The sequence below is a fragment of the Armigeres subalbatus genome, chromosome 2 (genome assembly GCF_024139115.2).
Source record: "Armigeres subalbatus isolate Guangzhou_Male chromosome 2, GZ_Asu_2, whole genome shotgun sequence".
Classification (NCBI taxonomy): domain Eukaryota; kingdom Metazoa; phylum Arthropoda; class Insecta; order Diptera; family Culicidae; genus Armigeres; species Armigeres subalbatus.
In genome coordinates this window covers 79,160,359-79,186,316 of record NC_085140.1, presented here as the reverse complement: position 1 = coordinate 79,186,316, position 25,958 = coordinate 79,160,359, and the positions used below count along the sequence as shown (strand labels likewise).

At 34.9% G+C, this 25,958-nt stretch overlaps 3 protein-coding genes across 3 annotated transcripts in view; 1 reads left to right on the top strand and 2 right to left on the bottom strand.

Annotated features, from left to right (window-relative positions):
* LOC134214591 (uncharacterized) overlaps positions 1-25,958 on the bottom strand; it is a 219,205-nt gene that overhangs the window by 25,112 nt on the left and 168,135 nt on the right. The gene's annotated exons all lie outside the window — the stretch shown is intronic.
* The window catches only part of LOC134209062 (probable chitinase 10), a 92,990-nt gene continuing 75,563 nt past the window's right edge, over positions 8,532-25,958 (bottom strand). Inside the window, exon 2 of the mRNA XM_062685044.1 lies at positions 8,532-9,703. Coding sequence (XP_062541028.1) covers positions 8,652-9,703 — 1,052 coding nt within the window. The 3' untranslated portion in view covers positions 8,532-8,651. The remainder of the gene's footprint in view (positions 9,704-25,958) is intronic.
* On the top strand, positions 10,724-11,428 carry LOC134209366 (uncharacterized). Its single transcript, XM_062685353.1, has 2 exons — positions 10,724-10,918; positions 10,977-11,428. The coding sequence occupies exons 1-2, from the start codon at positions 10,912-10,914 to the stop codon at positions 11,372-11,374; spliced, it is 405 nt and encodes a 134-aa protein (XP_062541337.1). The 5' UTR covers positions 10,724-10,911; the 3' UTR covers positions 11,375-11,428.

Below are 25,958 nucleotides of genomic sequence, written 5' to 3'. Positions count from 1 at the left end.
TTTTGTGCTTAGTCTCTGCTTTCTGTTCCATAGAGCACCATAGCTCTTGCCATCCGGAAGATGCTCCCAGTCGAACCATTCCTCGAGCACGACGACACGCCACATCGTCCCTGACGCCAAATACCCGGATGAGAAGCTGAAATTCCCTGATCCAAAATCCTTAGCCCCGTCCATCCTTAAACATTGTAAACTAACCTCGAGTCACCACGAGTACGCTGGCTTCTACCCCTCTCTTACTAACTGAAAAAATAAATGATATTGATTGTATATATCGCAAAGAACCATGGCTCCGTAAAGTGTTATACACGCCTGAGCCTACCAAATAAACGAACCTGGAAAAAAAAAATTAGATCTAGTTTTGTTACGGACATCTTAATGACGGTAAATATGAGGGAAACCACAAAAGGCGTTTTGCCTTGGGGGGCGTTTTGGGGCCTCTTCCCCTATAACGCAAAGTGTGTAAACAATGCCTTCTTGAAATGCATACGTTTGCTCGGTATAAAGGAAAGAAAGGAGATAGGGTAACTGTCCTATTTTGGACCCCTAGAGGAAGTGCATCCCAATGTATGCTTATATCTATTGAAACACAGGTTCGATATGGGCGGAAATGACACCATTTCAAAGATGAAAGTCTTATTTATGAAATAGAAATTCGAAATGAGCTTTAGTTATTGATAAATCAGTGAAATTTGCCATTTTCTGAAATGAAAATATTCTTCGTTTTGGACAGTGCAACATATTTTGGACCCCCAAATGTACACATTTTGGACACCCCCAATTTAGTCTCTCCAAAGTCGAATTTTTAATTTACCTTGGTCAATTGAGTCGAAGCCAAGTCTTATCTTTCGATTGGCATGCATCCATGAGAAGATTCCTGCGTTTTAAATTCACAATTTCGACAAAAACTTATTGTGTACGTTCTGAGATTTTCAGTGATGTATACTTTTAAGCGTAACGCATTGTAACGCTCGCCTTCTTGAACAAACTAATTTCCTCAAAATTTCATCTAAATATCGCTTTTTCGCACGGGAAACCAGTGAAATAGATGCTGTGCAATGTTAATTTCCTGAAGCCAATGGGAGAAATTGCAGCGGCATTGTTTTTAGCTCAGAAATCAGAAAAATGTCGCCAGGAGGGTCCAAAATGTGTAGGGGTCCAAATCAAGTTGGTTACCCTAGTCCCTTCTATGAAATAACGCATCTGCCCGGTAAAGGGAAAACACGTTTTGCAAACCCAAACCCGACTCGAATCCGATTTGTAAATTTCCTTCAAACGCGGACCCGACCCGAACCCGGAATATTTTTTTTATCGTACTCGAAGCCGTACCCAAGAATTTTTACATTTGTAAACCCGCACTCGACTCAAACCCGACATAATTTAATTATTTAAGCCCGCACTAAAGATTTTCCCAAAAATTCAAACTAGATATTTTCTGTTTTTTTTTTAAATCGAAAAAAAATTAATCCTAAACAACGAACTAGCCTCACAATTAATAAAACTGAATAAAATAATATTCAGTGTTTTATTTCTTAAACCCGGACCCGATTTTTTTTATCTCACAAACCCGATCCGAACCCGATTTTGTACTAATTTCTCAAACCCGAACCCTGGTCTGCCCGGTATAAGGCAACAGGGGTTGATAATGTCTTTTTAAAAAGAACGCATCTGCCCGGTATAAGGCGGAGGGAGGAATAACGTCTTCTTTGAATGGATGCATCTGCCCTGTATAAGTCGAATGGAGTTAATAATACCTTCTTTAAAAAAAACGCGTCTTCTTGGTATAAGGCGAAAGGCGGGGTAATACCTCCTTTGAATGAATGCATCTGCCCGGTATAAGGCGAAAGGAGTTGGTAATACCTTCTTCAAAAGAACGCGTCAGCCCGGTATAAGGCGAAAGCGACGGTAACGCCTTCTTTAAATGAATGCATCTGCCCAGTAAAAGACGAAAGGAGTGGATAATGGCTTCTTTAAAAGAACGCATCTGTCCGGTATAAGGCGAAGGGAGGGGTAACGTCTTCTTTGAATGAATGCATCTGCCCGGTAAAAGGCGAATGGAATTGATAATACCTTCTTTAAAAGAACATGTCTGCCCGGTGTAAGGCGAAGCGAGGAGTAACGCATTCTTTAAATGGATGCATCTGCCCGGTATAAGGTGAAAGGAGTTGGTAATGCCTTCTTTGTATGGATGTGGATGCCCGGTATAAGGCGAAAGTAGTTAATAAAACCTTCTTTAAAAGAACGAATCTGCCCGGTATAAGGCGAAGGAAGGGGTAATGCCTTCTTTAAATGGTAGCGTCTGCCCGGTACAAAGCGAAGAGAGGATGTAATGCCATATTTAAATGAATACGTTTTTTCGGTATAAGGCGAAAGGAAGAAATAAAGGATTATTCATAAAAACGTAACAAAGTAAAGAGAGGAGATAATCCCTTCATTACATCTGGCCCATCTGCCAGATATTATAAAGGATTTGTAAGGGACAATTGAAAAGCTCCCATAGCCGTGCGGGAAGATGCGTGGCTGCCAAGCAAGGCTATGCTGAAGCAATCTGGGTTCAACTTCTGGCCCGGTCTAGGAAATTGAAAGAAATTTTTTTTCGACTTTTTTAGGTATAAAAGATTTTACGTGTTATACGAATGCAAAAAAAATGGTAGCTTGGCTTAGAAACTTGGCAGGTGATTGCTGGTGGAATTGCTGAATGAACACTGAGCTATTATTATTAATATTCCGCGAAATGGTACATTCCGCCAAAAGTCATTCGGGGAAAAGTTACAAACCGCTAAATGTTATTCCGCGAAATGTTCAACCGCGAAAATGAATTCCGCGAAATAGTTTTCGGTGAAATGTTATACAATACCTGAATATGCATTAAATAACCCGAAATGGTTTTCTAACACCCAAAAATCTTCAGAATGAAAAATTTTGCAATTGAAAAAAAAAATCATAACTGTGTTCGCTTTGTACCGACCAATTCGAAATTTTGAGAAAGGTCCAGTTATCATTCTAATTTCAATTCCACCCACCACGAATTTGTATCGGTGACGAAATCGAGGCGGTTGAAGAATTCGTGAGCATGGGCTAACTAGTGACCTACGATAACGATACCAGCAGAGAAATTTGGGGACGCATCGTGGCTGGAAACCGTCCGATCGAATATAGTTCGCAGCCGTACCAAACTGATACAAAACGTTCATTAAACCAGTAGTTCTCTACGGGCACAAGACCTGGACGATGCTCGTGTAGCTTAAGCTGTTGGGAGAACCATCCATCGTCCACACCGCAAAAATCAGAAGACTGCGGTGGACCGGGCACGCAGCCAGAATGTCGGACAGTAATCCGATAAAAATGGTTCCCGACAACGATCCGACGGAAACAGGAAGACGAAGTGCACAGCGAGCACAGTGTGCACACTAGGAAGCGTCCATGACTCGGATGTCGTATTTCTGGTACTTTTCCCGGATGTGGTTTTTGCTCTGCTGCAGAGGGCGGCGGTGGCTTGGAAACGGAAGGGTAGCACATCGGCCTCGGCGCAGGCTATGTCCGCCGGTGTCGACGGGAGTAGCGCAGAGACTATCCGGATAGCTCTGTTATAGGTTGGCCCTATCAGGGCGATGAGGTTATCGAGATTGAGGCTGCACAATTCGATGCCGTAAACGAGTCGGCTGCTGATGATTGCGTTTGCAACTCTAAGCCGCGTTGGGCGGTCGCTTCTGAATCTTTTTTTTTTGTCTTTATTAAGGAGACTTTCAGCCCGAGGCTGGCTCGTCTCCGCGCTTCTGGATCTTCTTTTCGAAATGCTCTTGACGATGTTAATTCTGGATGCACATTCACCCCGTACTCGGTTGCAGTGGTCACGGAAATTGAGGTTTCTGTCCACTGTGACACCGAGAATCTTGCAGTTTTTTTGGTATGGACTTTATCGATGGCGATGGGTTGGGTTGGAGGTCTATGGCTGAGGTTACAGATATGGGTTTTGGAACACTTACCCGCTGACATGATGTAGCCGGCTGATTTGGCCCATTTGGCCACGTCGTTGACGGCCGCTTGTAGTTTTCGCCGAGTAGCCTTGGGGCGCTTCCCCGTTGCCAACAGCAGGACGTCGTTGACGTACACTAGGATGTAAATCCCTTTTGATAGTCGGTCGAAGACGCCTTCCATCGCGATGAGGAAAACGGTGAGGGCAATGACTGAGCCCTGGGGGACCTCGGTTTCTTCCTTCGTTGCTCTTGATGTTTGGTTTTCTACCAGGACCCTAGAGGTTCGGTCCGATAGGAAGTTCTTGAGGAATTGCAACATATTGCCGGTGATTCCCCACGACTTCAGTTTTTTTAGTACACCCGGTGTCCATGTACGATTGTACGCTTTTGAGAGATCCAGTGAGGTCATACTTTCGCCTCTAATTCTATCATGAATATGTACGTCTAAGTTTCTAAGATGATTTTAGCATTTCCATATCATTGTAAATCGTTTAACTTCACGTAGAAATAATACACTCAAAATCATTAATTAGTAAATAAAAATCTGTACTGAGCTCCATCGGGCGTATCGAACCTATCTACTAAAATTAAAGAGTTACGGAGGTGTATTTCCTACGAATTTAAGATCCCGCAACAAGTGATTTATGTTCCAGAGAATGATTTCCCCATCTGAAGCCACAATCCTTCGAGGGTGCTTGTTTCTTGAACCAGTCTATAATGTACAACTGCTCGAATAGAAAATTTCTCCCAAAAATATAATTTCCCCGCAAATGACATTTTCCCGAAAACATCTTCTGAGAAATTACACAAACAACAATAGGACCTTAGCACTACCGCAATAATAGGCTCAAAGGATGCAATTTATTAATGAAAAATGTTGATTTTACATTATTTTCAACAGAAGTTTGTCAATCAAAAGGTATTCTTGTGATTGATTTGAAGAGTTTTAGCGGATCCACAATTGTTTTAAACACTACCGCATCTTTAGGACATACCACAATGATGAACGAGACAAAGAAAAAGAAACAAAATCGATGAAAATCAAGCGAAAACTCAAGACGATAAAATTATACCTTATAATAAGTAAGCTTAATAAGTTATATAGCAATAAGTAAGCTAATCAGTTATTTAGAATTAAAAAGTAAAAACTGGAAATACAAAATGTAGATCCATAACAAAAGAAAAAGAAGAACGATATGCAGTGCGAAGAGTACAATGAGCTGTGAACAGTAAGAAGTGAGGAATGAAAAGTGATATCAGTTGTTAGGAGGAGGAGGATGAGAAGTGAAAATTATATATCAAAAATAAACAATGATAAATGAGAAGTAAAAAAACTGAAAGTAGAAGATGATAAATAAGAAGTTGTAAAAACAAAATTAAAAGCCAGAAGTACGTAATGCAAAGTGAGAAGTAAACTATGAGAGTGATATTTGAGAAGTGAGAAATAAGAAGTCCGAATTAAAGTGTGAGAAATAAAGAAATTAATCTTCCTAAGCCACAAAGCAAGACTATACGACAAAAAGTAGCTAAGATCAATTACCGGTCAAAGAAATTTCCGTGTTACAAAATGTTTCAATTTTCCCGGGCATACAAGCCTCACTAAATAATTTTTTATTTATTTATTTGCAGTGCATAAAAGCACATAAAAGTCTTCTCCATTTAGCTCGGTCCATGGCTGCACGTCGCCAACCACACAGTCGGCGAAGGGTCCCGCAAATCGTGCTCCACTTGATCGATGTGCACCTCGCACACCTTGTTCCCGTCGGATCGTTGTCGAGAACTATATTCACCGGATTACTATCCAACATTCTGGCTACCTACACTGCCCACCCCAGTCTTCCGATGTTCACGGTGTGAACGATGGATGGTTCTCCCAACAGCTGATCTAACTCATATTTCATTCGTAGTTTTTGCGGAGTCCAAAGTACATACGATTTCCTGCCATGATGCGTCCCCGAATTTCTCTGCTGGTATCGTTATCGGAGGTCCTCCTTAGCCGTGCGGTAAGACGCGCGGCTACAAAGCAAGACCATGCTGAGGGTGGCTGGGTTCGATTCCCGGTGCCGGTCTAGGCAATTTTCGGATTGGAAATTGTCTCGACTTCCCTGGGCATAAAAGTATCATCGTGTTAGCCTCATGATATTACGAATGCAAAAATGGTAACCTGGCTAGGAACCTCGCAGTTAATAACTGTGGAAGTGCTTAATGAATACTAAGCTGCGAGGCGGCTCTGTCCCAGTGTGGGGATGTAATGCCAATAAGAAGAAGAAGAAGAAGATTTGACGTTTCGGCGGTGCCGAAATTCATTTGAAATCAACTCGATGTATGAAAAAGTTTTCATTTTTAGTAACTACGGCACCGCTCAAACGTTATTGAGTTTATTGGGTGCACTGGGCCATTATTACGGGCATTTTCATATTCGATAGTGTCAAATGTTCGCATATGAAACCGATTCCTCAGCAAACACATTTGATAAAACCTGCCGGGATGATGACTGGATCATGTTAGTTAGGAAGAGGGAGCTCACGAACTACTCACGGTGGCTCTGGATAATTGAATGTGTGGCATGACGTTTAAAATTTGTCTAAACGATACTTTCCATCCTCCGAAACTATGGAAATTACCAAGTGCAGTGCTCTAGCCAGTGTCAACTCCAGGGGCTTTGTTGTTTTCAGTGGGCCGATCTCCTCCTGGATTTTCTGGAGATTCGGAGCCAGAGGTCGTATGCCCTGCGCGTGTGCTCCCAGGTTCATTACCATACCACCACCGTTGTCTGCCACATCGCCATTCAAGTGCTCTTCGTAGTGCTTCTGCCACCTTTGCATCACCTCACGCTCGTTCATAAGAAAGTTCCCGCTTATGTTCTTACACATATCGGGCTGTGGCTTTTACGTGAACGCCCCAGTAACATTTTGGTTTTATGCCTGTTTTATAGAAGTCATGTAGAGCAGAAAATGGCTTTCAAGACCCTTATAAAACCAAAAATGTTACTTGGGCGGTTTAACTTCTCATAGTACTTTCATGCGTTATTATTGTGGTACAGCTTTTTCCGTCATACATTCGCCTTCATACCAGCCGTTTCTCCGATCCATGGCGCCGTGCTTATTGCACCCAATGGCGGATCGAATATCTCTCCAGCCATCTTCAAGAGAAGCTGCTCTTCCGTAAGGAGTGCCACTTCCAGTCTACCGTCTTGTAGCCGCCCAATGTTTAGCCGCGGCGGACGACTATGACGCGTGTTGTAAACCGTCGAGAGTTTTGAGCGACGGCATACTGCAACGAGGTAGTGGTTAGATTCAATATTCGCATTGCGGTAAGTGCAAGCGTTCATGATGTCGGAGAAAAATTTGCCGTCGATTAGAACGGGGTCGATTTGGTTTTCCGTTTCTTGATTGGGTGATTTCCATGTGGCCTTGTGGATATTCTTGCGGGGGAGAAAGTGCTTCGGACTACCATTCCACGAGAGGCTGCAAAGTTGATGCATTGTTAGCCGTTGTCATTCGGTACGGTGTGCAGACTACTCCGATGTGGTAACATTTCCTCCCCGCCTACCTGAGCCGACATGTCGCCGATGACGATTTTGACGTACGTCTGCTCCAACTCTGCATAGAATGCTTGTTTCTCGTCATCGGGTCTCCCTTCGTGTGGGCAGTGCAGGTTGATGATGCTATAGTTGAAGAATCGGCCTTCTATCCTCAACTTGCACATCCTTGCGTGGATTGGCTGCCACCCAATCACACACGTTGGCGCATCTTACCCAGCACTATGGAGCTGATTCCCAGCTCGTTTTTTAGTGCCACAGCTTTGGTAGAAGGTAGCCGCTCGATGCCCGCTTTTCCACAATTTCTGTCGAAGTTGCGGAGATGTTATTCATCGTAGATTATTCTGTCGCAACCTGCGAAGCCTAGCGACTTGCAGTTCCATGTTCCAAACTTCCAATCGTGATCCTTTAATCGTCGCCGAAGTCGTTACCGATTGTATCGAGTCGTAATATCTTCTATGTCGTTCGTAATGGTTGTTTCCAAATGCGGCTTATTGGGCCTGCGCAAACCTCCTGTCTCGTCGGAGGGCCGTCGTGTCAGGTCTGTTTAGCGTCCCGCCTAACACCAGGACTTGGGCTAGTGCGCTTTGAGCGGCACACGGTCGCTTTGGCGGAGCTTTCTTGCAAATACTTGCAGCTTTTTATAGAAGTTCAACAGAGCCCACTGTCAAACCCCACCACATCCTAGGCAGGGACTACAACTGACTACAACGCATATGTCCGGTGGAGAGATCCTCAAGTCCTTGGACATAGTCCCTGCTGCCCCCAAAAATCACTGAATTATTAATAAAATTTAATGAAAAACTATTCGCCTAAACCATATTGACCACTGAGGTACGACATGGCAATGTCCAAATGGGGGACGAAATTCTAACAAAGAGATAAAAGATATAAACAATTTTTTTTATATCTTTATTAAAGAGATTTTCAGCCCTAGGCTGGCTCATCTCTAAATATAAACAAATTAATAAAAGTGAAAAGTGAGAAATAAGGATTAAAGAGAAACAAACTACGAAAGTGATAAATGTGCTGTGTGTAATATTTAATGGCACAATTAAAGTTTTTAATAGTATAACTTATAATAGACTGTAGATGAAATAATGAAGATATGTTAGAGAAAATTGAGTCGTTAATCATCATCCAAATATTGGCACATCTGTGCTGAATGCAAGATCTGGTTCCGCGAGGGAATCTGTAGCATTATTGGCACCATTGGCAACGGTAGTCGTCGATTTTGCCGCTGATAAACTGGTGATCTCCTCTGGAACACAGCCAACCTTTTGATCCCAGCGTAAACCGGAGGGACATCTTAGCTCCAGGCGACCAATTCCAGTTATGCAGACGTACGTCTTAGTGCTATCAGGATGCGGTAAATAAACCGGTTTGCTTGGATCAACCAAATCTGGACAGGTGTCATTCGAAAGTTCCGTTGTAGTCTCGCTTGTTGAAGTTGATTCCGGTTCCGTTGTCGAAGAAGTATCCGAGCTGATGACATCACATCCAGCATCCCAGGGTACAACGCAACGATTTTCACTAGCACTCCAGTGGTTGCCATTTTTGCAAGAAAACTCTATCGGACCCTTGAGTGTGCAAACGTAAAACTTGCCGCAATCGTTTAGGTGCGGTATAAAAACTGGGTTGGCGGGATCAATCAATTTCGGGCAGCGGCTTGGTTCAGCACTAAGTGACGTGGTTGTGGATGGTTTCACTGTTGTAGGAAGTGGTGGTGATGGAGTGCGAGTGGGACTACTAGGCGCATTATTCATCCGGTCAGATACCTCGCAACGATGAGTACTGGCGTTCCATGTAGATCCCGGATTGCAAGTCATTTTCTGTGACCCGTTTATCGTACAGTACTTGCTGCAATCATGATGAGGCACATTAAATGGCTCGAGTTGGTTAGTTACCTGCGGACAGTTTTCGACTCGCGAGGTCCTGGGCGCAACCGTCGTAGTTTTCTGCAATCCCACATTGCACCGTACATTCCGAGGAAAATCGCAAGTTTTCACGAAATCGTTCCACAAAGTGCCAACCGGACAGTCTTTTGTCATTGGATGACCCCAATTGCAGATGATAAATTTGGCGCAATCGGTTGGATGAGCGATGTGTGTAGATGCACCCGCATTTTGGCAAATCGGATGAACTGACCAACTGTCTTCGATTAACGCAAGGAGCAGAATCAGCAGTGCTGAAAATATAAAAGTAAATAGCATAATCTATGCGAATAAGTATATAGATTAAGAAATACCCTTCATGGAAGAAAAAAAAACCGATGACGGAGGAAATCACCGACTTCACTAGCTGTTTACAATTCTTCCTGATAAGTGATAATTCGAACTAAAATTTGTTCGAGCACGTTTGCTCTGATTATAGAGTGAAGCAAACTAATGCAATTTTTCTAATGAAGGGTTCACCCATAGATTATGTGTTTGATTAGAGTAGGATCGACTGAATCATGTAATCTGCGACTACTCATCCTTTGGAGATAGAAACCAAATATGAAGCTGATAACACTGATTCTGAATTTGCATAATGTCATGTTATTGGTTCGTCATTTATTCATTAAAATGTAAAAAAAAATCCAACTTCAACTTCTCAGAAGACGAGCAACGCCTAACAATATACCCTTTGTCGCCAACAGGGTTTGTAGTAACAAACGCACCTCGCAACAAGCCTTTAACAGAACCCAAACACAATATGACAAGAATCACTTGCCTTGCATGCTCTGATATTTCCGAGAATACGATGCTAATTTTGTAATCATAGTTAGATTCTCGAATGTTTCCATAAAATCAGAAACTATGATAGCATGAAACCGAAATTTGCTGTCGAGATAGTGCAAAATAACGGGATGAAAAGTTAGCAACAAAATTATCTTCTTTTTTGTTGCTGACAAAAATTTCCGGATCTTTGTCATTATTATCTCCGACAAAAACAAAGCTTTGTCGTTGTTTCTTTTTTGTAGCTTGTTTCGCATGCGCATCCAAGAAAAATTGCTTCCCTGGGTATACATGCTTATACATATTACTTTATCAATTTTTAGACGAAACAGGAATTTCAAATAATAACAACCATGTCTATATAAAACAAAAACTCGTGCTCCACCATGATAATCACTGCTGTAGGGAAATAACTGTCTCCGTAATGGATCATAAATGTTATAAGTAATAAAAACCCATACAGTTTAGACACCTGGGGTTCGATTCCCCGAGTATCATCAAGCTGAGAGTCGGCAACAGACTATCATCTCTCAAGCAATAAGTTCCACATAAATAGAATTAGAAAAATCGCTTTGCACTGCATATGTGAAGCGTCAATCGAATAAAGTGCGAACGGCTTAGCTCCATAGCAGAACATATTCTCAAAGACAGTTGATTCAGTGATACTTCATACGCGATGTTCGGTTAGTATGGGCGTAATTTCAATCGATCATACAATTCTCAGTCATCTTTACTTTCCAGTCAAGACGTGTATCTTCGCGCTGTTTCTCAAAGTTGCCTGCTGTGTACTGCATGGTTGTCCATCACAGCACAACACACCTGGAACTCATTTCATCCCCCACGAGAGTGATTGCAGGAAGTATTACGTGTGCGAGTGGGGTATGGCAAAAGAACGTCAATGTCCCGACCTCATGTATTGGAGTCCGGTGGTGAACACCTGCGTCTATACGTGTCCAAGAGGAAACAGCTTGAATGTAGCATCGTTACCTTCTACTAGTGTAACTAGCAAACCTTTAGAACCTATTGTAACAAGTAAACCTTTTGTTCAGCTCACTACATCTCGCGTAATATCCACATCGTTACGTGATATCTGGGATGCTGAAGATTATTTTAATACCGAGAGCACAGTTTCCGATTGAGTTTGAAGTTACTCTTTGTGAAGAAAGTCCTGAATAAAGCATATACGTTTGATATTGGTGTTATTTATGAAGTCGACTATTTATTTTGATCATTAGGCGAAGTGGCTCGGTTTTAAGCAACGTTCGGTTATGGGCAACCTTAGGGGCCGTACACATATTACGCTAGCACTTTTGGGGGAGGGGGGGTCGGTCAATATCTTACGCTCCATATAAATAAAAAATCATTTGTATGAAAAAAATCTTACATGGGGGGAGGGGGGGTCGAAAAATCTAGAAAATTTGCTTACGTAATATGTGTACGACCCCTTAGGTAGAGTTTAAAATAATTGAATTGACGTTTACCGCTGGAAGTGTCTCCTCGTTGAAAATCGAACTCAGTTCTATATGGTGCATTACTTTATTCGAAATGTGCTGAGATTTGAAATAATTTATTAATTTGTAGAATGTGCGTAAATGTTCAATGACCCTTATTCACTGGAAGTGAGTGAAGAAAAATTTCCATTATTTTAAACTCTGCCCTTACGTTTATATTGAAAGGAAGCAGATGCTTCCTGTCAATGATGTTTTCCTGACAGCTCTCATATGTTGGTTGAAGCAATATTATATTTTATCATACATATAATAGCCCTGTTTGTCTGTCCGGTGACTAGCCAACCAGACGCAGCACGCGGGGAATTTCTCACAAAAAATAGAATATTTGACACTTCAATTCAATCAGATGCAGAAACCAAATCAGTGACACCTTGGACAACCAGACACATCATTTGATGAAAGAAATCACAGACAACAGACGTTGAAAATTATGATTTTTTTGAATGCACGATTTTTTTTGTCTTTATTAGCGAGATAAATGCATGAAATAATGAACCATTTATATTGAAAAAAAAAAACACTTGCCATGGGCGCTACTGCGTCCACAAATAAACTAGTGCTTAATACTGAACCAATTAGACACCTCTACTTTGTACACCCAGGTTTTTTTTAAGCGCGGTTGGAATTTATTAATTGCTCGGTTAACCCGAACTTTCACAGCTTTTTGAATACCACCTGAAATTTCTTTGATTTTTCGTGAATTTTTTCATATAGCAAATTATCTACCTAATTAAATGTTTGGAAGCATGAATTTTCGTTTGACAAGACGAATACCGTGATCAGGATGTCTTGCGAACTACAAAGATCAAACAACTGGTTCTTATGTGTCTTTTAAACAATTCTCATAATTCTTTCACGGTTGTTTTATCAATCTCAAGATTTGAAGATTTCAAGATTTGAAAATCTGAAGTTTTGAAGATTTGAAGATTTGAAGATTTGAATATTTGAAGATTTGAAGATTTGAATATTTGAAGATTTGAAGATTTGAAAATTTGAAAATTTGAAGATTTGAAGATTTGAAGATTTGAAGATTTGAAGATTTGAAGATTTGAAGATTTGAAGATTTGAAGATTTGAAGATTTGAAGATTTGAAGATTTGAAGATTTGAAGATTTGAAGATTTGAAGATTTGAAGATTTGAAGATTTGAAGATTTGAAGATTTGAAGATTTGAAGCTTTGAAGATTTGAAGATTACAAAAAAATAAGATTTGAAGATTAGAAAATTTGAAGATTTGAAGATTTGAAAATTTGGAGATATGAAAATTTGAAGATTTGAAGATTTGAAGATTTGAAGATTTGAAGATTTGAAGATTAATATTTGAAGATTTGAAGATCTGAAACTTTGAAGATTTGGAGATTTGAAGATTTGAAGAATTGAAAACTTGAAAATTTAAAAATTTGAAAAATAAAAAATTTGAAAGTTTAAAATTTTGAAGATTTGAAGATTTGAAATTTTGAAGATTAGGACATTCGAAATTTGAAAATTTGAAGATTTGAAGATTTGAAGATTCGATGATTTAAAGATTTGAAGATTTGAAAATTTGAAGATTTGAAGATTTGAAGATTTGAAGATTTGAAGATTTGAAGATTTGAAGATTTGAAGATTTGAAGATTTGAAGATTTGAAGATTTGAAGATTTGAAGATTTGAAGATTTGAAGATTTGAAGATTTGAAAATTTGAAGTATTGAAGATTTGAAGATTTGAAGATTTGATGATTTGGATTTGAAGATTTGAATATTTGAAGATTTGAAGATTTGAAGATTTGAAGATTTGAAGATTTGAAATTTTTAAGATTTGAAGAATTCAAGATTTGATAATTTAAGATCTAAAGATTGGAAAATTCGAAGATTTGAAGATTTGAACATTTGAAGATTTGAAAATTTGAAGATTTGAACATTTGAAGATTTGAAAATTTGAAGATTTGAAGATTTGAAGATTTGAAGATTTGAAGATTTGAAGATTTGAAGATTTGAAGATTTGAAGATTTGAAGATTTGAAGATTTGAAGATTTGAAGATTTGAAGATTTGAAGATTTGAAGATTTGATGATTTGAAGATTTGAAGATTTGAAGATTTGAAGATTTGAAGATTTAAGAATTTGAAGATTTGAAGATTTGAAGATTTGAAGATTTGAAGAATTGAAGATTTGAAGATTTGAAGATTTGAAGATTTGAAGATTTGAAGATTTGAAGATTTGAAGTTTTGAAGATTTGAAGATTTGAAGATTTAAAGATTTGAAGATTTGAAGATTAGAAGATTTGAAGATTTGAAGATTTTAAAATCTGAAGGTTTGAAGATTTGAAGATTTGGATTTGAAGATTTGTAGATTTGAAGATTTGAAGATTTGAAGATTTGAAGATTTGAAGATTTGAAGATTTGAAGATTTGAAGATTTGAAGATTTGAAGATTTGAAGATTTAAAGATTTGAAGATTTAAAGATTTGAAGATTTGAAGATTTGAAGATTTGAAGATTTGAAGATTTGAAGATTTGAAGATTTGAAGATTTAAAAATCTGAAGATTTGAAGATTTGGATTTGAAGATTTGAATATTTGAAGATTTGAAGATTTGAATATTTGAAGATTTGAAGATTAGAAGATAAGAAGATTTGAAGATTTGAAGATTTGAAGATTTTAAATCTGAAGGTTTGAAGATTTGAAGATTTGGATTTGAAGATTTGAAGATTTAAAGATTTAAAGATTTGTAGATTTGAAGATTTGAAGATTTGAAGATTTGAAGATTTGAAAATTTGAAGATTTGAAGATTTAAGGATTTGAAGATTTGAATATTTGAAGACTTGAAGCTTTGAAGATATAAAAATTTGAAGATTTGCGGATTTGAGGATTTGAGGATTTGAGAATTTGAGGATTTGAGGATTTGAGGATTTGAGGATTTGAGGATTTGAAGATTTGAGGATTTGAAAATTTGAAGATTTGAAAATTTGAAGATTTGAAGATTTGAACATTTGAACATTTGAGATTTGAAAATTTGAAGATTTAAAGATTTAAAGATTTGAAGATTTGAAAATTTGAAGATTTGAAGAAATATGAAAATTTGAAGATTTGAAGATTTGAAGATTTGAAATTTTGAAGAATTGAAGATTTGAAGATTTGAAGATTTGAAGATTTGAAGATTTGAGGATTTGAAGTTTTGAAGATTTGAAGATTTGAAGATTTGAAGATTTCAAGATTTCAAGATTTCAAGATTTCAAGATTTCAAGATTGCAAGATTTGAAGAATATAAGATTTGAAGATTTGAAAAATTTAAGATTTGAGGATTTGAAGATTTGAAGATTTGAAGACTTGAAAATTTGAAGATTTGAAGATTTGAAAATTTGAAAATTTGAAAATTTGAAGATTTGAAGATTTGAGGAATTAAAGATATGAAAATTTGAAAATTTGAAGATTTGAATATTTGAAGATTTGAATATTTGAAGATTTGAAGATTAAAGATTTGAAGATTTGAAGATTTGAAAATTTGTAGATTTGAAAATTTGAAAATTTGAAGATTTGAGGATTTGAGGATTTGAGGATTTGACGATTTGAGGATTTGAAAATTTGAAGATTTGAGGATTTAAGGATTTGAAGATTTGGATATTTGAAGACTTGAAGATTTGAAAATTCGAAAATTTGAAGATTTGAAGATTTGTGGATTTGAGTATTTCAGGATTTGAAAATTTGAAGATTTGAAGATTTGAAGATTTGAAGATTTGTGGATTTGAGTATTTCAGGATTTGAAGATTTGAAGATTTGAAGATTTGAAGATTTGAAGATTTGAATATTTTAAGATTTGAAGTTTTGGAGATTTAAAGATTTGAAAATTTTAAGATTTGAAGATATGAAGATTTGAAGATTTGAGGATTTGAGGATTTAAAGATTTGAAGATTTGAAGATTTGAAGATTTGAAAATTTGAAGATTTGAAGATTTGAAATTTTTAAGATTCGAAGATTTCAAGATTTCAAGATTTGAAGATTTGGATTTTTGAAGACTTGAAGCTTTGAAGATTTGAAAATTTGAAGATTTGAGGATTTGAGGATTTGAGGATTTCAGGATTTCAGGATTTGAAAATTTGAAGACTTGAAGATTTGAAGATTTGAATATTTGAAGATTTGAAGATTTGATGATTTGAAGATTTGAAGATTTAAAGATTTGAAAATTTGAAAATTTGAGAATTTGAAGATTTGAATATTTGAAGATTTGAAGATTAAAGATTTAAAGATTTGAAGATTTGAAAATTTGTAGATTTGAAAATTTGGAAATTTGAAGATTTGAGGATTTGAAGATTTGAAGATTTGAAGATTTGAAGACTTGAAAATTTGAAGATCTGAAGATTTGAAAACTTGAAAATTTGAAGATTTGAAGATTTGAAAATTTGAAGATTTGAAGATTTGAAGATTTGAAGATTTGAAGATTTAAAGATTTGAAAATTTGAAAATTTGAGAATTTGAAGATTTGAATATTTGAAGATTTGAAGATTAAAGATTTAAAGATTTGAAAATTTGTAGATTTGAAAATTTGTAGATTTGAAAATTTGGAAATTTGAAGATTTGAGGATTTGAGGATTTGAGGATTTGACGATTTGAGGATTTGAAAATTTGAAAATTTGAAGATTTGAGGATTTAAGGATTTGAAGATTTGGATATTTGAAGACTTGAAGCTTTGAAGATTTGAAAATTTGAAGATTTGAGGATTGAGGATTTGAGGATTTGAGGATTTCAGGATTTGAAAATTTGAAGATTTGAAGATTTGAAGATTTGAAGATTTGAATATTTGAAGATTTGAAGATTTGAAGATTTGAAGATTTGAAGATTTGAAGATTTGAAGATTTGAAGATTTGAAGATTTGAAGATTTAAAGATTTGAAGATTTGAAGATTTGAAGATTTGAAGATTTGAAGATTTGAAGATTTGAAGATTTGAAGATTTGGAGATTTGAAGATTTGAAGATTTGAAGATTTGAAGGTTTGAAGATTTGAAGATTTGAAGATTTGAAGATTTGAAGATTTGAAGATTTGAAGATTTGAAGATTTGAATATTTGAAGATTTGAATATTTGAATATTTGAATATTTGAATATTTGAATATCTGAATATTTGAATATTTGAATATTTGAATATTCGAATATTGAACTATTCGAATATTTGCTTATTTGAATATTTGAATATTTGAAGATTTGAAGATTTGAGAATTTGACGATTTGAGGATTTGAAAATTTGATTTGAGGATTTGAGGATTCGAAGATTTGGCGATTTGAAGATTTCAAGATTTGAAGATTTGAAAATTTGAAAATTTGAAGATTTGACGATTTGCAGATTTGAAGATTTGAAGATTTGAAGATTTGATGATTTGAAGATTTGAAGATTTGAAGATTTGAAGATTTGAAGATTTGAAGATTTGAAGATTTTAAGATTTGAAGATTTGAAGATTTGAAGATTTGAAGATTTGAAGATTTGAAGATTTGAAGATTTGAAGATTTGAAGATTTGAAGATTTGAAGATTTGAAGATTTGAAGATTTGAAGATTTGAATATTTGAAGATTTGAAGATTTGAAGATTTGAAGATTTGAAGATTTGAAGATTTGAAGATTTTAAGATTTGAAGATTTGAAGATTTGAAGATTTGAAGATTTGAAGATTTGAAGATTTGAAGATTTGAAGATTTGAAGATTTGAAGATTTGAAGATTCGAAGATTTGAAGATTTGAAGATTCGAAGATTTCAAGATTTCAAGATTTGATGATTTAAAGATTTCAAGATTCGAAAATTTAAGATTTGAAGATTTGAAGACTTGAAAATTTAAAGATTTAAAAACTTGAAAATTTGAAGATTTGAAAATTTAAAGATTTGAAGATTTAAAGATTTGAAAATTTGAAAATTAGAAAATTTGAGGATTTGAATATTTGAAGATTAGAAGATTAAATATTTGAAGATTTGAAAATTTGTAGATTTGAAAATTTGGAAATTTAAAGATTTGAGGATTTAGGGATTTGACGATTTGAGGATTTGAAAATTTGAAAATTTGATAATTTGAGGTTTTAAGGAATTGAAGATTTGGATATTTGAAGACTTGAAGCTTTGAAGATTTGAGGATTTGTGGATTTGAGGATTTCAGGATTTGAAAATTTGAAGATTCGAAGATTTGAAGATTTGAATATTTGAAGATTTGAAGATTTGATGATTTGAAGATTTGAAGATTTGAAGATTTGAATATTTGAAGATTTGAAGTTTTGGAGATTTGAAGATTTGAAAATTTGAGGATTTGAAGATTTGAAGATTTGAAGATTTGAAGATTTGAGGATTTGAGGATTTGAGGATTTGAGGATTTGAAGATTTGAAGATTTGAAGATTTGAAGATTTGAAGATTTGAAGATTTGAAGATTTGAAGATTTGAAGATTTGAAGATTTGAAGATTTGAAGATTTGAAATTTTTAAGATTCGAAGATTTCAAGATTTCAAGATTTGATGATTTAAAGATTTGAAGATTTGAAAATTTAAGATCTGAAGATTTGAAGATTTAAGATTTGAAGATTTGAAGATTTGAGGATTTGGAGATTTGAAGATTTGAAGATTTGAAGATTTGGAGATTTGAAGATTTGAAGATTTGAAGATTTGAAGATTTCAAGATTTCGATATTTCAAGATTTCGAGATTTCAAGATTTCAAGATTTCAAGATTTGAAGAATTGAAGATTTGAAGACTTGAAGATTTGAAAATTTGAAGATTTGAGGATTTGAAGATTTGAAGATTTGAAGATTTGAAGACTTGAAGATTTGAAGATTTGAAGATTTGAAGATTTGAAGATTTGAAAATTTGAAAATTTGAAGATTTGAAGATTTGAAAATATGAAGATTTGAAATTTGAAAATTTGAAGGTTTGAAAATTTGAGGATTTGAGGATATGAGGATTTAAAAATTTGAAGATTTGATGATTTGAAGATTTGAAGATTTGAAGATTTGAAGATTTGAAGATTTGATTATTTGAAGATTTGAAGATTTGAAGATTTAAGATTTGAGGATTTTAAAACTTGAAGATAAAAGATTTAAAGATTTGAAATTTGGAAGTTTTGAAGATTTGAGGATTTGAGGATTTGAGGATTTGAGGTTTTGAGGATTTGAGGATTTGACGATTTGAGTATTTGAGGATTTGAAAATTTGAAAATTTGAAGATTCGAGGATTTATGGATTTGAACATTTGAATATTTGTAGACTTGAAGCTTTGAACATTTGAAAATTTAAAGATATGAGGATTTGAGGATTTCAGAATTTCAAGATTTGAAAGTTTGAGGATTTGAAGATTTGAGGATTTGATTATTTGAAGATTTGAATATTTGAAGATTTGAAGATTTGAAGATTTGAAGATTTGAAGATTTGAAAATTTGAATATTTGAATATTTGAATATTTGAATATTTGAATATTTGAATATTTGAATATTTGAATATCTGAATATTTGAATATTTGAATATTTGAATATTCGAATATTGAACTATTCGAATATTTGCATATTTGAATATTTGAAGATTTGAAGATTTGAGAATTTGACGATTTGAGGATTTGAAAATTTGATTTGAGGATTTGAGGATTCGAAGATTTGGCGATTTGAAGATTTGAAGATTTCAAGATTTGAAGATTTGAAAATTTGAAAATTTGAAGATTTGACGATTTGACGATTTGCAGATTTGCAGATTTGCAGATTTGCAGATTTGCAGATTTGAAGATTTGAAGATTTGAAGATTTGATGATTTGATGATTTGAAGATTTGAAGATTTGAAGATTTGAAGATTTGAAGATTTGAAGATTTGAAGATTTGAAGATTTGAAGATTTGAAGATTTGAAGATTTGAAGATTTGAAGATTTGAAGATTTGAAGATTTGAAGATTTGAAGATTTGAAGATTTGAAGATTTGAAGATTTGAAGATTTGAAGATTTGAAGATTTGAAGATTTGAAGATTTGAAGATTTGAAGATTTGAAGATTTGAAGATTTGAAGATTTGAAGATTTGAAGATTTGAAGATTTGAAGATTTGAAGATTTGAAGATTTGAAGATTTGAAGATTTGAAGATTTGAAGATTTGAAGATTTGAAGATTTGAAGATTTGAAGATTTGAAGATTTGAAAATTTGAAGATTTGAAAATTTGAAGATTTGAAATTTGAAATTTTTAAGATTCGAAGATTTCAAGATTTCAAGATTTGATGATTTAAAGATTTCAAGATTTGAAAATTTAAGATTTGAAGATTTGAAGACTTGAAAATTTAAAGATTTAAAAACTTGAAAATTTGAAGATTTGAAAATTTAAAGATTTGAAGATTTAAAGATTTGAAAATTTGAAAATTAGAAAATTTGAGGATTTGAATATTTGAAGATTAAAAGATTAAATATTTGAAGATTTGAAGATTTGAAAATTTGTAGATTTGAAAATTTGGAAATTTGAAGATTTGAGGATTTAAGGATTTGACGATTTGAGGATTTGAAAATTTGAAAATTTGAAGATTTAAGGTTTTATGGATTTGAAGATTTGGATATTTGAAGACTTGAAGCTTTGAAGATTTGAGGATTTGTGGATTTGAGGATTTGTGGATTTGAGGATTTCAGGATTTAAAATTTGAAGATTTGAAGATTTGAAGATTTGAATATTTGAAGATTTTAAGATTTGATAATTTGAAGATTTGAAGATTTGAATATTTGAAGATTTGAAGTTCTGGAGATTTGAAGATTTGAAAATTTGAGGATTTGAAGATTTGAAGATTTGAAGATTTGAGGATTTGAGGATTTGAGGATTTGAGGATTTGAGGATTTGAAGATTTGAAGATTTGAAGATTTGAAGATTTGAAGATTTGAAGATTTGAAGATATGAAGATTTGAAGATTTGAAAATTTGAAGATTTGAAGAATTGAAATTTTTAAGATTCGAAGATTTCAAGATTTCAAGATTTGATGATCTGAAGATTTTAAGATTTGAAAATTTATAATCTGAGGATTGGAAGATATAAGATTTGAAGATTTGAAGATTTGAAGATTTGAAGATTTGAAGATTTGAAGATTTGAAGATTTGAAGATTTGAAGATTTGAAGATTTGAAAATTTGAAGATTTGAAGATTTCAAGATTTCGATATTTCAAGATTTCGAGATTTCAAGATTTCAAGATTTCAAGATTTGAAGAATTGAAGATTTGAAGACTTGAAGATTTGAAAATTTGAAGATTTGAGGATTTGAAGATTTGAAGATTTGAAGATTTGAAGATTTGAAGACCTGAAGATTTGAAGATTTGAAGATTTGAAGATTTGAAAATTTGAAAATTTGAAGATTTGAAGATTCGAAAATTTGAAGATTTGAAATTTGAAAATTTGAAGGTTTGAAAATTTGAGGATTTGAGGATTTGAGGATATGAGGATTTGAAAATTTGAAGATTTGATGATTTGAAGATTTGAAGATTTGAAGATTTGAAGATTTGATTATTTGAAGATTTGAAGATTTGAAGATTTAAGATTTGAGGATTTTAAAACTTGAAGATAAAAGATTTAAAGATTTGAAATTTGGAAGTTTTGAAGATTTGAGGATTTGAGGATTTGAGGATTTGAGGTTTTGAGGATTTGAGGATTTGACGATTTGAGGATTTGAAAATTTGAAAATTTGAAGATTCGAGGATTTATGGATTTGAACATTTGAATATTTGTAGACTTGAAGCTTTGAACATTTGAAAATTTAAAGATATGAGGATTTCAGAATTTCAAGATTTGAAAGTTTGAGGATTTGAAGATTTGAGGATTTGATTATTTGAAGATTTGAATATTTGAAGATTTGAAGTTTTGAAGTTTTGAAGATTTGAAAATTTAAAGATTAAACATTTAAAGATTTGAAGATTTGAAGATTTGAAAATTTGAAGATTTGAAGATTTGAAAATTTGAAAATTTGAAGATTTGAGGATTTGAGGATTTGACGATTTGAGGATTTGAAAATTTGAAAATTTGAAGATTTAAGGATTTAAGGATTGGAAGATTTGAATATTTGAAGACTTGAAGCTTTGATGATTTGACGATTTTAAGATTATTTTTTATAAATATTTTGAATATTTGAATATTTGAATATTCGAAAATTTGAAAATTTGAATATTTGAGTATTTGAGTATTTGAAAATTTGAATATTTGAATATTTGAATATTTGAATATTTGAATATTTGAATATTTGAATATTTGAAGATTTGAAGAGTGTTCAAGAAAATTAAATTACCAACAACATCAAAAAATGTTCTGGAAGAACGCATAAACATTTTCTTGGGATTCTTTTTGTGATCGAAGAAATTTATTAAAAAATCATGAACAAATGTAAAAAAAAAGTTTCTACGCCTTTTTCGGCTAAGATGGCTTTTGGCGTTATGTCGAAAACGTCGCCGTCGACAGTTTATGGACAAGCGCTTACCATTAACTGGAGTGGAGTTTAGATTGAGTTTTTTGTTCAGGGGACGACGCACTGATAGAGCAATTTGGAATGGGGAGTCGATATCTACAACAACGCAATTACGTTACTATATCACTAAAATTTCCATATCTCTTCATATTTCTGGCAAGCCTCAATTTGCCGCTCAATTCCAGAATATAAAGAAAAAATTGAAAATAATTCAAATCCATTTTAGAAAACAAGGCAGTTGAGAACAAATCAAACAAATCCTGATACACTGTATCTTAAATAGATCTGGTATAAGAACTGTTAGTTTGATTAAAACTGCTCTTGCAAAGCAAATGTAACATCTTCCAATTCAAGGAAGCAAGAGACAAAAACATCGCTCACATAATCACATGGTTGAACCAAATTCTAAATTGCTAATTTTGCCATGCATTTATTATTGATGCTTTTTTGGAACAGTTGGACAGTTCGTGTAATTCAATCAGTGGCTCATGTTATCGATATGCTGTGTGCATCCGTCGAGTACTTCCCACAAAGTGCAACCGCCCATATATTCAGAAAACCAAATGTACAAACTCCCTCCGGATTACCACCTCAAAAAAAAACCATTGGAAAATCCGCGATAAACTTTCCCGAATGTATTAATTTTACTAATAAATACAGCAAATAAAATTGACCCACAAGGCTGGAACACAATAAATGGAATCTACGCAAGGAAATGCGGCCGACACAAGAAGGGGAAGGACGCAACACATCCTAGGTTTCTATTCGACACGCATATGAATGTCCCTGTTTGTGGGTTCGGAAAACGCCCGCATGGAGCTCATTGGCAAACATTGAGTCCGGGTGATAAAATTCAATTTCATTGGAACCGAAACTCGGTTTGTGAAGCAAAAAACCGATAAAAAAAAGTACATCGAGAAATATGGGTCAATTTCAGATTTATTATGAATAAATTTTCACAGCATTTCATGCGTGACGGCAACCACATAAGAGGACGGACTAGCCGGACAAAAGCACTGAGGCATGTGGCACTGGGCGTTAATTATGATCACATGGCTGAAAAGGCTGATTCTTTTTTACCCGAAGTTCGGAAAAGAGCACCGTAGTTGAAACGGATAGAAATTCCATCGAGCATTACTTTGTGTGACGAAATATTCTGAAAAGCGGCTGGCTCCAATCCATGGTCCATGGTGCAACAATGTGATGCATTGTGTTCATTTCGATGGCCCTTATTTCGAGACTTTACAAAACAACTAGGGAACGCGGCATAATAAATTAGCACCGATAAATTATAAATCATAAATCAACATTTTCTTCGCCACTGAAAATGGCTGCTGCAGCTCCCAACACGATCGGATTGCCGTGGAATTATTTTGTCATCGACCTAACGCTGCTGGTACATGCTGCTGGTGCGTCAGCGCCATGTAACGATCGTAATGCCAATTTAATAATGCAGACTAATTAACGAGCAATTTATTAAAAATGGATGCATTTGTTCTGCAGAAGAAAAAAAGCAACCATAAACGAATATCTAGGGTTTGATTGCTGTTTGAAGCTCCGATTGGGCGGTGATAATTTATGTTCACCGCAAACTCAATCTGTGTGAAGTGCGTTCCAATCATGGAATAAATTTATTGAGTTTTCTGTACGTTAATTACATTTCAAATTTCACACGAAAATGCCATTCAGTCGCTTTCCCCGGGTTCATAATGCTGAGCCCTATGCAGCTTGAATGATTATATTACAAAACAACTGTTTTCTTCTTTTCAGCATCTTCCCTATCCTAATATCTTCAGAGCTTTCAGAATTATAAAGAGAATGCAAAATTTAAGTAGGTATTCAGAAAAGAAAATATTGAAATGACTTACAGCTACAAGAAAGAGAAAGAGCTGTGTTGTTGTCATTGGAAATGTTTCAGTTTTACATTGACTGTTAGATTCAAACCACAAAAAAATGGCGAAATTCAAAAATTCAAAAAATTACAACAATTCACAAAAATACCAACATATCCACCACCGGATATCGAACCTGCCACCTCCGGATTGATAGTACCGTGTTCTTACTGATAAGTCTCCCATCTGTTCCCTAGCTATTCAAAGCTTTATTTCACCCATTCTCACCATCATTTGACCACTTTTTGCTATGACGGAAGTGAAACAATTAAAATTCAAACAAAGGTCACAAACTGCGAAAAAATCTTTAATTAAGTTGTCACCGCCAGCAATGGCAAAAGAGTATGCCACGATCCAGCGAGCTGTCGGTGAAGTTAAAAACTAAATTCCGGCGCGCGGGTTCTAGCTGACATGTAAAACAACGGAAGCAAAAACATGAAAAGCTTTCTCTTAGTTGTACGGTTGAAGAAAACTTCATTCCACTAAAGAACGGTTTATAATGTCTCTAATGGAAATCAAGTTGCAAAATTTATGAGCAGTTGTCTTAGAAAAATTTACCTGTGGGATTATTCAAAATTTCAGTTTTGAAGTGAACATACAGCCTTTCAGAATACTTTAATGTCTGAAAAAGAAAACAACACGAATATAAAACAAAAAATCCAAAAGTAGTAATGAAATTCCCATTCCATCGCTGTTTCACTCGGAACCACAACTATCGTGGACACTGGACAGCATCGCCAGCAGCATATACAATGAAGCCAAGAGCCACCATCTTTGGTAGCGAGAGTCCTCGCTAGCTTCGAATGGTCAATAGACTGGCCCAGGAAACAAAAAGTTGTCTAATTCCACGGGGCACCCCCCAGAATTATGCCTTTGGGTGAGAAAATCAATCTCTGAAAATTTCAGCTCAATCGCTTGTTGCATAAGCTGGCGCATTTGATTTGAAGTTTGTATGGGGATTTCATCCAAAATGTATTGGAAAACACACCCCCGTCACTCATTCGATCTGGAAATTGGTTCTGATTGCTCGATTGACCTCAGAATTGCAAAAACGGCAGTTGGTATGCTACAGAACGATTTCACAGAACATTGTATGATGATTGAATGAACTTTTATATAGGTTTTGGCTGATACGATTCGATCAATAAATCCAAAAATACGCAATTCCGCTCCAAATAAATCAGCCGAAAACTATATAAAAGTTCATTTAATCATCATACAATGTTCTGTGAAATCGTTCTGTAGCATACCAACTGCCGTTTTTGCAATTCTGAGGTCAATCGAGCAATCAGAACCAATTTCCAAATCGAATGAGTGACGGAGGTGTATTTTCCTATACATTTTGGATGAAATCCCCATACAAACTTCAAATCAAATGCGCCAGCTTATGCAACAAGCGATTGAGCTGAAATTTTCAGAGATTGATTTTCTCACCCAAAGACATAATTCTGGGGGGTGCCCCGTGGAATTCGACAACATTTTTTTCTCCCCATACTAAGCTGGGCCAGTCTAATGGTCAATGATCGCCGCGCCGTTCTGAGACAGAAAATTAATTAAATTTCTACATATTTTATTTCCTTGATTTCATCGTTATGCTTTTTTTTGGGCATCAGGAAATCTGGAGTTTACAAGAATATGTTATCACGATATTAAACGTTAATTTTTATTTAATAGAGAAGTCGACAGGAAGTTTAGATATTTGTATTTAGATCGAGCATGGCAACTATAACATGTATGAATGAAACCGGAAAAGCGTTTTGCCACCGAGGCGCACAAAGACGGAAACCCGGACCAAACTTCATTTTTTTCCGTTCGTTTCGCGAAGTTTTTTTAATTTCACACATATATTTAATGAACTGATTCCAAAATTTGATGATTGTAGCTTGTTTTTTAAATTTTTGGTGGAATGTTGAAGTTAATGATGCGAT